The following is a 14,403-nucleotide window of genomic DNA, read 5'->3' on the forward strand; positions in this document are numbered from 1 at the left end:
TGTTATGTTGGTATGTAAGCCGTGTGTTAGCTTTGTGATGTGCTGTGTGTGTGCTCAGGTGTGTGTGCTCAGGTGTGTGTGTATTGGCCTCACCTGTGGAGACCTTGGTCCAGGACAGGAAGGGGCGTGGCTCCCCGCTGGCGGCGCACGGCAGGTGGGCGTCGCCCTCCGCCGCCACAGTCACAGTAACGGTAACGTTAGAGGAGGATATCCGCGGCTTCCCGCGTCCTGCGGGCACTTGCACCGGCGACACGCTGGACTGGGGCTGGGGGAGGGTGCCATTGCCCGAGCCGGAGCGGGGGTGAGAGCGAGGTGGGGTCATGGGGAAGGGGGTGGAGGGTGGAGGGGGTGAGGCGGTGGAGGGCTGAAGTCTGGGGATGGCAGCACCACCCGTATGTCTGATGGGGTCTGACGGGAGAAGCACTCGCACGCCGGGAGTCGGCGCTCTCTCCCTCTCCCTCTCTCTTTCAACGTTCAAAGTTTGTCCTGAGTTGGGTCTCTGTGGATCTGTGTGTGTGTATGTGTGTGTCTGCTCCGGGTTAGTTCTGTGATCTAGGCCTGTTCGCGTCTGGTTGCCGTTAAATCTGTGAATTGTGTGTATGTTGGTCTGTCCTGGGATAAGTCTATGATGGGTGGTGTGTGTGTACGTTTGCCCGGTGTTAGGTCTGTGATGTGTGTGTGTGTAGGTCTGCTCGGGGCTAAGCCTGTGATGATCAGAGTGTGTGTTATTCTGTCCTGAGCTGGGCCTCTGCTGTGTGTGCGTGTGCGTGTGTGTCTGCCCTAGATTTGGCGTGTGCTGTGTGTGTGTAGGAGTCTGTGCTGGATTAGCGTTTAGCTGTGTGTGCGTGTGTGTCCTCTGTCCTGGCCTGAAGTCTCGCTCCCTGTTGATGTTGGTTCCCCCATCACTATGTTCCCCCTCCCTGGATACAGGCGCTCGGCCTTGGCCTTGGCCCCGTCCAGGAACGTCCTGTGTGTGTGTACGATGAGTGTTCAGTCCTTGGCCGCTGCTTTGCTGCGTGTGTGTGTGTGTGTAGGTGTATCCTTGGCCAGGCCTGGAATCTTTCATCGTGTGTGTGTCTCCTGAGCTAGGACTCTGTGTGTGTGTACGATCAGGGCTTGAACCACCACCGTGCTGCGTGTGCGTGTGTGTTTGAGTCTGCTCTTGGCCGGCGTTGTGTTGTGTGTGCTGTGTGTGAGTGTATCCTTGGCCACCGGAGCTGGAGTGTGTGTGCTGTGTGTGTGTGAGTCCTGGTCTAGGAGCTGTCTCCCTGTGTGTGTCTCCAAGCTGGTCTATGCCACCTGTGGTGCCAAGCGTAACACTGGCATCTGGGTGCGCTGCGGGCACGTGGGGTCTCTCTCTGGAGGGTAATAGCGGATTGGCAGCGGCGGCAGAGTCTGGTTCTGTGGTCTCGATGGTGGGCTTGGGCTTGGGTTTGGAGGCTTCAGGACCCGTTGCTGTAGCAGAATTAGGTTTTCCATCCGGAGAACCACCACCACCACCAACACCACCACCACCACCAACACCACCAGCACCACCACCACCAACACCACCACCACCACCACCACGTCCAGCAGAGGTACCCCCTGAGGGTTCCTGTCCCACAGAAGAAAAGGTTCTAATCGGTTCTTGGTTCGCTCCCGTTCCCCGATCTGGTTTCTTCGCAGTAACTCGATACTCCTGATCTGCCCCGTCGTCGTCACGGCCACCGGCACCGCCATCTGTTTGACCCAGGTCTCCGCTGGAGCTGCTGCTGCTGCTGCTGCTGCTTCTACTTCCTCCTCCTCCGAAGACGTCACCCCCCTCCTCGCCCTGACTGGTCGGGGCAGCTGAGGACGACGGGTGCCGTGGCAACCCCATTATGACATCATCGCTGGGGCCCGTTCCTGGCCCGTCACGCTTGTCATCTTTCCTGCTCGCCTCAGCAGCATCTGGCTCCACTCTGGAGTGTGTGTGTGTGGTGTGTGTGTGATCGTGAGAGGTTCCTGTGTGTGTGTGTGTGAGCGAGGGCTGCGAGTGTGTGTGTTGCGTCCGGTCTTGAGGGGGGGCCCCTCTGTGAGTCCCCCCCGCTGAGGCCTGTTCCGGACGGCGATGATGATGATGATGATGATGATTATTATGGGATGGCGTGAAATCCTCCAGACCGCGCGAGGACTCAGAAGATGGGAAACTGCTGCTAGGCTCTGGAGAAACTCTCCCAGGCTCCTCAGATGTGTGTGTGCGTGTGTTCGTTCTCCCAGGCTCCTCAGATGTGTGTGTGTGCGTTTGTGGGACCCGTCCGTCCTGCCTGGAGGAGTCAGTGTCCAATGAGGTGGAAACGCGTGGCGCGGTGCCACCACGGTCACGTGCGGAGCCTGGCTGCTGCTGCTCAGGCGCGAGTTCTGGGGTGCGGGGCGGCACTGCGGGGTCTCGGGCGTCGGGGGATAAAGAGCCAGTGTTGTGCCGGTGAGTCACCACCGCTGTGCCTGATGACAACGTCTGGCCGCCATCGAGTGGAACAGTGGAGTCGGGCTTGGCTGCCGCGCCATTGGCTGCCGTGCTCTTGGCTCGCCCCGATGTTTCTATTCTGGTCCTGGGCGAAGCAGAAGCACCAGCAGGCACAGCCTGGGAAGGAGACGGAGAGGAGGAGGAGGAGGAGGAGGGGTAGGGGTATGGGGACGGGGACGAGGTAGGGGAACCAGGTTTGTTCCTAGTGCGGCCTCCTCCAGGACGCCTCCTCCTTCCACCACCACCACCAGGACGCCTGCGGGATCCTCTGCCCTGGAGAGGAGTGTCGCTGCTGGGGGAGGGAGAGGCGGAGGGGTCAAGCGTGGAGGTGGAGGTGGAGGTGGAGGTGGAGTAGGGGATAGCGGCAGGAGTTGTTGGATGTGCGGTGAGACGGGTGCGAGGGTTCACATCGTACGTGATGCTGGTAGGAGAGGGTGCAGGAGGTCGCAAGGGCGTGAGGGAACTCCTAGACCCACCTGTGCTCCCTCCTCTCTCATCCTGCTCACCTTGCCTCTCCTCACCTTGCCTCTCCTCACCTTGCCTCTCCTCACCTTGCCCCGCCATGCGAGTGCCACTTCCCTGAGGTCGTCCACCCCTTCCATTCTCCTCACCCATACCACGGCTGCCCTGATTGGTCACACCTGTAGTTACCTGAGATCGCCTCGTTTCCTCCTGATCCTGAACGCCACCCTGCTTCCTGTTTCCTCTTCCCTGAGATCTGTTCCTCCCCCGTCCCCTGCCCCCCTGCCGATGGCCACCCTGAGAAGACTGTTTGCCCTGAGAAGGCTGTCCGTCGTCAAGGTTAGAATTAACTCTTTGGCTAGTCTTAGAGTCTCTGTTGTCAACATCTGCATTAACTCTTTGGCCAGTTTTAGAGTCTCTGCCCTCAACATCTGTGCTATGTCTTTGGCCAGCTTGGCTAGTGTCTGTATTAAGTCTTTCACCATCACCATTAGCGGAATGTGTTTGACCAGACCTCGAGGAGTGTCTTTGGTCTGCATCAGTACTGATCTCCTCACCCGTCTTTGATGAATGTCTGTTCTCAGCATCAGCACCGAGTCTGTGATCCGTCTTAGACAGTCCGTCTTTGGAGTTAGAGTTAGAATTAATTCCATGTCCAGTCTTTTTTGATGCGTCAGCTTCATGTCTGTCCTCAGCATTGATCCGTTCTCTTTGTCTGGTCCGAGTGCCGTGCTTTTGGTCGGAGTCCACTCGTAGCCGTTTGCCGCCTCTCTGCTTCTGATCAGTGGTACTGGTGTGCCTTTGATCTGTCCCGCTTGTTTGATCAGTCCCACTTGTTTGTTTGTGATCGTGTTCAGGCTGACCTGGTCTTTGGCCAGCGTTGCTGTTGCTAGCGTGCCTATCCTCCTCTCGACCTCTGGAGCTGGAGCTGGCGTGTGTCTGTTGTTGGTCTTCACCGCTCGGTCTGTGGCCAGACGGCTCTGTGCGTCTCTCGTCGTCGTCGCCCTCGGCAGTGGTTCTGCGTTCTGGCTCCTCTCTGTGTCTGTGTCCGTGTCTGTGTCCGCCTGGCGTCTGTGTTCTCCCTCTCTGCCGTACCTGAGTGGTGGTCTGGCTTTCTTCAACCTCGGTCATGTGTCTGTGCTTCGTCTGGGTTGTGTGTCTGTCTCTGGACTGTGTTGTGTGCGTGTCTTCAGCATGTGTTGTGTGTGTGTCAACAGCATGTGTTGTGAGTGTGTCTTCTGAATGTGTTGCGTGTCTGCCACCACTTGTCTGCGGTGTGTGTCTATCTCTGCCAGAGGTCGTCTGAGTGTCTTTGGTCTGTATGGTGTATCGGCCTCCTCCTGTGTGTGTTGCGTGAGGGTATTGTGTGCGTGTTGTGTGTCCGCCTCTTCCTCTTCCTCTTCCCTGTGATGTGTGTCCGACTCTGCTCCGTGTCGTTTGCGTGTCTTTGGCCGGAGTCGTCTGCCTGTCTCTTGAGCCCTGAGGTGTCGAGGTATGTCTGTCTCTCGCACGCGATGTGTGTCGCTCTCTCCCCTGCGTCGTCCGTGCAGTCGTGGTGGTTTCTGTATCCGTGGCGATGTCACCGTCTCCCTCCTCATCTGGCAGATCGTCATCATCATAATCGATGACGTCAGCAGCAGTCGTAGCAGTGGTGCTGGTGGCTAGTTGAGGGCGTTCTGTGACCTGGTGGTGAGGTAAGGTATGATAAGGTAAGGTAAGGTAAGGTGACTTTATTTATTCCCAAAGGTAGATTTGGTTGCAGGTAAAAGTAGTTAAAGCTTACACAAACAACACAAGACTGACATCAAAAAAGTAAATGCTTGCAATGCACACAACAACAGTAACATAGTAACCAGAGGCGCATCTTGCCACCAGGCAAGGCAGGAAGCCGCTTGGGGCCCCCAAGCCCCTAGATAGTGAATAACAGCCCATACTGTACTACTGTAGAGGTGATTTTGGTTCAAATATTCATTCTTTTGGATTTTCGCTTGGGGCCCCACCTGACCCTAGAATCGCCTCTGATAGTAACAGTAACATAAAACAAAACAAGGACAACAAAACAAAGCAACTGACAAAGCAGATAAATGCTCCAGGCAGGATATAGAGATAAATAAATAAATGAATATATACATGGCTGGATAAAAGAGGACTCACCCGCTGCAGTGTGCGCGCGCTCTCTGTGTACGTGTCCGTGTCGGTGTCCGGCTCGGAGATCTGGTAGATGACGTGTGTCTGCTCCTCCGAGTAGAGCGAGCGAATGTCCAGCGGCAGCTCTGTCGTGGGGTCAAGGGCCAAATCCTTGTCTAGGTCGAGAGGAGTCTCGGACGTGGGGGTGGGGGTCGTAGTAAACTCTTCGTCTTCATCTTCCTCTTCCTCGTAGTCGAAAGGGATTGTGGGAGTTGGAGTTTCCTCCTCCAGAGGAGTTTCTGTTGTGGTTTCAGTGAGCAGATCTGAGTCGTCGTAGTCCAGTGTTGGTTCTGTTGTAGGTGTCAGATCCTCTATATCCTCCTCAGTGGGTTCTGTTGAGGGTTCTACTGTCGAGTGGGTCCAGGTGAGGTCCGCCGTGGTGGTGGTGGTCGGTTCTGGAGTTATTGTGGACTCAGTAGTGAACAGGTCCTCCTCCTCTTCTGGATAATCCTCTGGACCCTCGGTGGTGGTGTGTGGTGTTTGTGGAGTGGCGTCCGTGGTCGCCGCCTCTTCATCCTCCTCCTCCTCCTCTGTGCTGTCTGCAGGGGTCTCTGTGGTGGTCTCTGTAGCCTCTGACTCCGGTGTAGTAGTAGGGGTCATTATATCCGCAGTCGTCCGGGCGGGACTCAGCGTCGTGCTCTTGGTTCTGTGGCGGACCTTGGCCAGGATGTTGGCCCACCGCTCAGGATCGATCTGCCAAGTCAAGTCAACAAGTCAAGACAGGTCAAGTCAACAAGTCAAGACAGGTCAAGTCAAGTGTAATTTTTTTCTAAAAAAAACATCTGTTACAGGGTTAACACAGAAATTTGACATTGTGTTTGACCACTCTCCAATATGCAGTTAAACTAAACATACACATATAAGACATTCACAAAAATCACCTACACTCACGCTCACACCCACACACACACACACACCTGGTTGTTGGATAGGCCGATGCGTCGTCGGGTGGAGTCTGACACGCCCCTCTCCTTCTCCCTGTCATTGGTGGCGGGGGAGTTGGGCCTGGCGATGGGTTGCCTGACGATGGGTTGCCTAGCGATGGGTTTCCTGATGGGCACCCCCGGCCGCCTCCAAGAGTTTCGGGACGGGTGACCGCCTCGCACCCCTCCCTGAGGAAACCGCCTTCTAGAAGGAGGAGGAGACGCCACCGGGATAACCTGCAGAGAGAGAGAGAGAGAGAGAGAGAGAGAGCCAGACAGAGAGAGAGAGAGAGAGAGAGAGAGAGAGAGAGAGAGAGAGAGAGAAAATAAATGAATAGGTTACCTGCTCTTCATCCTCAGTGTGTGTGTTGAAGTGTGTGTGTGTGTGTGTGTGTGTGTGTGTGTGTGTGTGTGTGTGTGTGTGTGTGTGTGTGTGTGTGTGTGTGTGTGTGTGTGTGTGTGTGTGTGTGTGTGTGTGTGTGTGTGTGTGTGTGTTGGTGTGTGTGTGTGTGTTGGTGTGTTTGTGAGTGTGCACTCACCTCCTCCTCCAACTCCTGTACGCTCCCCTCATCTCCCGACGCCTCTTCCTCCTCCTCCTTCTTCTTCTCCTTCTTCTCCTTCTTCTCCCCTCTGGGGGCCGTCACCTGTGTCGACACCTTCCTGGCCCCTTGAGGTCGCCCGCCACTAGGCCTCTGCAGCGGTCGCCCGGGGCGACGGGACAGCGTGAGCTTGGTGGCGAGGGCGTCCACGCCGTGCGCGCTGACCGCCACGCACTTGTAGTATCCGTTATCCGACAGCTGTCCCTGGGGAAGCACCAGGGAGCCATTGGGGGCCAGCTGAGCTCGGGGCGCGCCGCGGGAGAGGGGGCTGAGGACCTGGCCGTCGGGGAGGATCCAGTGGATCTCCGGATCGGGAGAGGCAGACGCAACACAGGGCAGGGTGACACGCTCGACAGCCATGCCTGTCAGTAGTAGAGTCATATTAGTAGAGTAAAGTAGAGTAGAAGAGTAGACTAGAGTAGAGTAGAGTAGAGTAGAGTAGAGTAGAGTAGAGTAGAGTAGAGTAGAGTAGAGTAGAGTAGAGTAGAGTAGAGTAGAGTAGAGTAGAGTAGAGTAGAGTAGAAGAGTAGTGTAGTGTAGTAGAGTAGAAGAGTAGTGTAGTAGAGTATTATTAGAGTAGTGTAGTGTAGTAGAGTAGAAGAGTAGTGTAGTAGAGTATTATTAGAGTAGTGTAGTAGAGTAGAATTAGAGTAGAGTAGAGTAGTAGAGTAGAGTAGAGTAGAGTAGAGTAGAGTAGAGTAGAGTAGAGTAGAGTAGAGTAGAATAGAATAGAGTAGAGTAGTATTAGAGTAGAATAGTAGAGTAGAAGAGAAGAGTAGTGTAGTAGAGTAGACTAGTAGTAGTAGAGTAGTGTAGAGTAGTGTAGAGTAGAGTAGAGCAGAGTAGAGTAGACTAGAGTAGAGTAAAGTAGTATTAGAGTAGACTAGAGTAGAGTAGTATTAGAGTAGAGTAGAGTAGAGTAGAGTAGAAGAATAGTGTAGTAGAATAGTAGTAGAGTAGAGTAGAGTAGAGTAGAAGAGTAGTGTAGTGTAGTAGAGTAGTGTAGTAGAGTATTATTAGAGTAGAGTAGAGTAGTAGACTAGAGTAGAGTAGTATTAGAGTAGAGTAGAGTAGAAGAGTAGAGTAGTAGAGTAGTATTAGAGTAGAGTAGAGTAGTAGAGTAGAGTAGAGTAGAGTAGAGTAGAGTAGAGTAGTAGAGTAGTATTAGAGTAGTGTAGTAGTTGAGAGCTTGAGGTCAGGAGAGGCAGACGCAACACAGGGCAGCGTCACGTGCTCGGCACCGGATCAACAAAATGAAGAATACAGTTTATGGACTTTAACGATACTGCCTCTTTGCATCGGGATACAGTGTCCTGAATCTGCATTCAATTTATAACAGGTAAGGGGAGTTGGAACACAATGTGGGGCATCTGAATCACTTTTCTTTAAAACAACAAGTAAGGGCTTCCGCACAGCAGCTCCGACAAAGTGCTGAGCACCGCTCCGCAAAAGTTCAATTCCATTGTTTTCAATAGAACCCTGCACACTGATGCCGATGTCCGCAGACATTCCCGGATGTCGGATAGCGATTAGAGACAAGTTCTATTTTGTGGGCACAGCCCATTGACTATCAATGTTATGTTCGTGTGAAACTGGGTTTGGGGGTCGGAATTGTGTCGGAAGCAAAAGTGCTGTCACACCGGTGTGCGGAAGCCCTAATACGCCTCACGTAGTTTGATCAGTTCAGTGTGTTCCTTGCGCTGCCAGACACAAACTTTGCTACAAAAACTCAAGATCGCACAGTGTTAGATAATATTGTAACAGCCCTACCTGTGACTGGCGCCGCCACTCCCTCACCACCAGGGGGCGGGCTAGAGGACTCCTCCACCACCAGGCGGAAGGGGAGCACGCTGAAGTCTCCGCCCAGGTGTGCCACGCAGTAGTAGAGTCCCGCATCACCTAGCAACACAAAACGGAAATGGAACATTAGACTTTCAATGTTCCGTTGCACTTTTCAATGTCTCCAATGGTTTTGTATGGGTCATTCCTTTTATCTATTCATGTATCCTTGTTTTTCTTTCATAACCCCCCTAGTTTTGTGTTTTTAGTTGTATTGCTGTATGTGTGAGCTCACCAAAGGACATCCCAAGCAACTGTATTTTATACTGTTGATATGGTAATAAACTTGAACTTGAACAAAACCAAGATTTAACATTTCAAGAATGTTCTCCTTGGTTATAGACAAAACCTGAAAAAGTTAAGTATTCTAGTAGATCCTTAAACGTTTAGGGAACCATGCAACTGAAATGTTCCCCAGACGTTACACTGCCACCTCCAAAACAGCGTTAGTATTTGGTGATCACCGTGTGCTGCCGTGTGGATGGAGAGCGATCCGGATTCGGTCACCCCCAAGCGCCCGTCCGCAGCGCGATACGGAGCCTCCACTTTGGTTCCACTGGGCAGAACCCAGGTCAGAACCGGGTCGCCGGAGCTGGTCACCACGCAGTCCATCTGCACAGGCTGGCCCACTACGGCGGTGATGGAGGTTTTGGTGAGGTTGTGGTTCTGGATGAAGACCCAGTCGCGGTCCTGACGCCGGGCCTCCTGCTGGTCAAGAACCTGGTGGAGAGTAGAGTAGTATGTAGTAGTAGAATAGAGTAGTGGTAGTATTATGGCCCATGTATACCAGGCGCTACCTACATGACCCAGGTAGCAGTAGAGTAGTAGAGTAGCAGTGCAGAGTAGTAGAGTACAGTAGAAGCAGATCACACACACACCTGAATTTCCCCTGGGAATCAATAAAGTCACTGTACTCTACAACAACTAATACTACTACCACACACACACACACACACTGTCTCACCTGTGAGGTGCGGGCGCTGAGTGTTAGTCGGACCAGTTTCCCTGTGGATCGGCGCCGGTTCAGCTGCAGGTCCAGTTCGGGCTGCAAGACCCAGTCGGGCCGGGCCCTTATGCTCGCACGCACCCCCGTGAAGTAGAGAGCATCACGCTCTGAATCCTGACGATAGCGATAACTCAGATCCGGGTCTTTACTCAGCATCACCTGGCATGGCGTAGAGCAGAGTATTAGAGTAGAGTAGAGTAGAGTAGAATATAGTAGAGTAGAGTAGAGTAGAGTAGAGTAGAGCAGAGTAGAGTGGAATAGAGTAGAGTATTAGAGTAGAGTAGAATATAGTAGAGTAGAGTAGAGTAGAGTAGAGTAGAGTAGAATAGAGTAGAGTAGAGTAGAGTAGAGTAGAGTAGAGTAGAATAGAGCAGAGTAGAGTAGAGTAGTACAGTAGAGAAGAGTAGAGTAGAGTAGAGTAGAGTAGAGTACAGCGGAGAAGAGTAGTAGAGTATTAGAGTAGGGGTAGAATAGAGTACAGTAGAGTAGAGTCGAGTAGTAGAGTAGAGTAGAGTATTATAGTAGAATAGAATAGAGTAGAATAGTAGAGTAGAATAGAGTAGAATAGTTGAGTAGAGTACAGTAGAGTAGAGTAGAAGAAGAGTACAGTAGTGTAGAGTAGAGTAGAATAGAATAGAGTAGAATAGAATAGAGAATGTGGGTCGATGACGTTTTAGCAGAGCTCATACACACACACACACACACACACACACACACACACACAGGCACATCACACATACACCCTTACCTCTCTCTGCAAGTGTGCTGGCGTGTCACTATAGTATGCTATAAGCCTCCACAGTCTCTCGTAGCTGCCCCTCTCCATGGGGCATGACAGGTCCAGTTGAAAGGAGACGTTGGCGCTGATGGTTCCCCCCGGCCCGGTCTGGGCCCAACTGGCCCGCGTAGAGCCTTCCGGTTCCGCCACGCCGCAGTCCAGATCCACCTTGTTGCCGTGCTCGTCCGTCAGCCCTAGCGACACGTTGCCTAGCGACGGCCGGAACTCCTCAGAGGGTGTGACCTGAATGTGCGCAATGAATATATGGCTGAATGTATACAATGAATATATGGCTGAATGTATACAATGAATATATGGCTGAATGTATACAATGAATATATGGCTGAATGTATACAATGAATATATGGCTGAATGTAAACAATGAATATATGGCTGAATGTATACAATGAATATATGGCTGAATGTATACAATGAATATATGGCTGAATGTAAACAATGAATATATGGCTGAATGTATACAATAAATATATGGCTGAATGTATACAATAAATATATGGCTGAATGTATACAATAAATATATGACTGAATGTATACAATAAATATATGACTGAATGTATACAATAAATATATGACTGAATGTATACAATGAATATATGGCTGAATGTATACAATAAATATATGGCTGAATGTATACAATAAATATATGGCTGAATGTATACAATAAATATATGGCTGAATGTATACAATAAATATATGGCTGAATGCATACAATGAATATATGGATGAATGTATACTATGAATAAATGGCTGAATGTATACTATGAATAAATGGCTGAATGTATACTATGAATATATGGCTGAATGTATGCAATGAATATATGGCTGAATGTATGCAATAAATATATGGCTGAATGTATACAATGAATACGAGGCTAAATATATACAATGAATATATGGATGAATGTATGCAATGAATTTATGGTTGAATGTACACAATGAATAAATGGCTGAATGTATGCAAGCATGTGCTATATAATATTTAACCGAGTAAGACACGGCTCCTGTTTTAAATGAGCTGTTAACAGAATGGCAATAACCCAGTCGTAATGTATTACTACAGGCCCTGTGCACTGTCATAGTAGTGTAGTTACGTTTTTTTCAGTGACTATTACAGCATACTACTTATGTAGCGGCGTGCGTTAAGGGGCTACTATGTTATGCAATAATAGGTATGCTCTTGAACACCTTAATTTCCTCGGCGATTAGTAAATGTTACTCTACCCTGCCACAAATGTTGCTCTATTCCCATGTTATAAATGTTACTCTAATCTCATGTTATGTCACCTCTCATGTTATGTCACCCAACTCTGCTCCAATCTACGTATTAAATGTTACTCAGCTCACATGTTATAAATGTTACTCTACTCTGCTCACGTGTTATAAATGTTACTCTACTCAGCTCTCCTGTTATCAATGCTACTCTATTCTCCTGATACTCTATTCTACTGATATTGTGAACACAGCGAAGAAGATCATTGGAGTACCACTCCCCTCCCTGCAGGACATTTACACCGCACGCCTCACCCGAAAAGCACTGATGATCATCAAAGACACAAGCCACCCTGCACACAAACTGTTCAGCCTCCTGCCCTCTGGAAAGAGGTACAGGCGCCTCCGTTCCCGTACCACCAGGCTTGCAAGCAGCACGATGCATCAAGCAATCAAGATACTGAACACTCAACCCACTCTCCCTTCACTGTCAGCCTCTAGCCAGCCAGGCCACTGACAACGCTCCCCCCCCTCATCCCCACCACCATATCTGCGACTGAACATTCCACCTGCACTACTACATCTGTGACTGAACTTTCAACCTGCACTAACTCAAAACATACACATGCACACACACACACACACACACACACACACACACACTCACACACACACACACACACTCGCACACACACACACACACACACACACACACACACACACACACACACACACACACAAGCACACTGCACTTTCTGCACTAAACCCAAACATACACACACTGACACACAACTCATACTCACACACACACACACACACACACACACACACACACACACACACATACACAGGTACACACACACAGACGCACACCGCACTTTCTACCTGCACTAAACACACACACACACACACACACACACACACACACACACACACACACACACACACACACACACACACACACACACACACACACACACACACACGCACGCACACACGCACACAAAACACATACAAACACACACACACACATACTGCTGCTGGTGTATTTAATAAAAACCTTTTTTTAATTATTTATTTCTTCAAATGCTACTATTACTATGTCAGAACGCTATAAAGGACTTTTAGAAAAAAGAACAACAAAATACCTCCTCTTAATGTATGTTCTCTACAAGTCTTCTGTTGTCCAGTCTTGCACTTTAAATGTCTGTATGAGCAATGTCTACGTCCATACTGTCTATGTCCATGTATGAGTACTGTCTATGTCTATACTGTCTATGTCCTTACCTAGATTAGTCTATGTCTGCATGGGAGAGCAAGAAACGCAATTTCAAATTCTTTGTATGACCAGTGCATGTAAAGAAATTGACAATAAACTTGACTTGACTTGACTTGACTTGACTTGAATGTTACCCTAATATCTACTCTACTCTACTCTACTCTAGTTTAGTTTAGTTTATTGGTTTATTTCAACAGGGACCATGTGCAAAGTACATTAGTTACATAGTAAAAAGATGACCTGCACCAGATTATAGCTAATAGCTAATTTCCATCTGCAGTCCCTGGGCAGGTAAAAAAACAAACAAACATACAATCCAGTAAAATGGGAGCAGCCACTCAGGCATACAACCCCTGCCACACACACACACCCACACCCACACCCACACACACGCACACACACACAATAAAAACATGTCATATGCAAAAAAGACTACAATGTGCAAAGTGTCAGAACAGGCATGTGCAAAACTATTAGTGGTCACAACACTGGTTACATGAAAGCCATTTCCTCACTTCACGTGAGAATGAATAAAAGTTTGTAATGCTTTTTAGGTGGGTGGGAAGGGCATTCCATTGTTTCGTTGCTCTGAAGGAAAAAGCAGATTGTGCAAATGCTGTTACCCGGCTTGGGAGGGTACAGTTTCCTATGATGGTGGATCTAGTTGTTCTGCTGATTTGTTCAGAGCAAGGATGGATGAAGGTTTTCAGAGGTGGAGGAGCGGAGTTGTGAATGATTTTGTGCACAAGGCGCACATCAGAATATAAAATTATGTTGTCAAAACTGAGCAAGTTATACTTGTCCAGTATGGCACAGTGGTGAAATTGAGATGGACGTCTGTCCAAAACTTTAAGAGCTTGTTTGTAAAGTGATGAGATGGATTTCATGGTAGTCTTGTTAGCCTGAGACCAGCTTGACATACAATAATGTATATGAGACATTATCATGGCATTTACATAGGTCTTAGCAGCATCAATAGTTAAAGAATTGCGAATATGTCTAAAATTTGCTATGCTATATTTCACAGTGTTGCCCAGTTTTTTAATGTGTTTCTTAAAAGTTAATGTGGAATCCAAGGTCACTCCTAGGTATTTAAACTCGTCAACATTTTTCAATGGTTTTCCATTTACATATACGTTTGGTACAGGATTTAGTTTAAATCTATTTTTAAAAAACATAGTGACCGTTTTATCAGTATTAAGTGTGAGACAAGAGCTGGTCAGCCACTTGGTAACCTTGGTGAGTGTTTGTGTCAGTGTGCTTGCAACTTCTACTGGGTCTTTACCATGTGTGAACAACACTGTGTCATCAGCATACATCAATATCTCCACACCGTCACATACTTGTGGGAGATCATTGATGTAAGCGCTGAACAGTAAAGGCCCCAAAATCGAGCCTTGCGGAACCCCCATAGAGCATGCTCTGAGGGATGATGTTTTATCCTTTACCCTGACACACTGGAAACGATTAGATAGATAGGATTCAATCCATTTTAGTATGTTTGGAGACAATTGAATGCTAACTAACTTTGTGAGGAGTACTGAGTGGTTTACAGTGTCAAAGATCTAAGTGTCAAATCTAAAAACACAGCACCCACTACTCCTCCCTTGTCCAG

At 49.2% G+C, this 14,403-nt stretch overlaps 1 protein-coding gene across 1 annotated transcript in view; it reads right to left on the reverse strand.

Moving 5' to 3' along the window:
• The window catches only part of LOC134459949 (matrix-remodeling-associated protein 5-like), a 43,280-nt gene that overhangs the window by 19,166 nt on the left and 9,711 nt on the right, over nucleotides 1-14,403 (reverse strand). Inside the window, exons 7-14 of the mRNA XM_063212455.1 lie at nucleotides 10,250-10,522; nucleotides 9,460-9,660; nucleotides 8,960-9,215; nucleotides 8,427-8,555; nucleotides 6,597-7,018; nucleotides 6,052-6,294; nucleotides 5,102-5,827; nucleotides 94-4,630 (exon numbers count right to left, since the gene is read on the reverse strand). Of these exons, the coding sequence (XP_063068525.1) occupies nucleotides 94-4,630; nucleotides 5,102-5,827; nucleotides 6,052-6,294; nucleotides 6,597-7,018; nucleotides 8,427-8,555; nucleotides 8,960-9,215; nucleotides 9,460-9,660; nucleotides 10,250-10,522 (6,787 nt within the window). The remainder of the gene's footprint in view (nucleotides 1-93; nucleotides 4,631-5,101; nucleotides 5,828-6,051; nucleotides 6,295-6,596; nucleotides 7,019-8,426; nucleotides 8,556-8,959; nucleotides 9,216-9,459; nucleotides 9,661-10,249; nucleotides 10,523-14,403) is intronic.

The sequence above is a fragment of the Engraulis encrasicolus genome, chromosome 12, assembly GCF_034702125.1.
Source record: "Engraulis encrasicolus isolate BLACKSEA-1 chromosome 12, IST_EnEncr_1.0, whole genome shotgun sequence".
Lineage (NCBI taxonomy): Eukaryota > Metazoa > Chordata > Actinopteri > Clupeiformes > Engraulidae > Engraulis > Engraulis encrasicolus.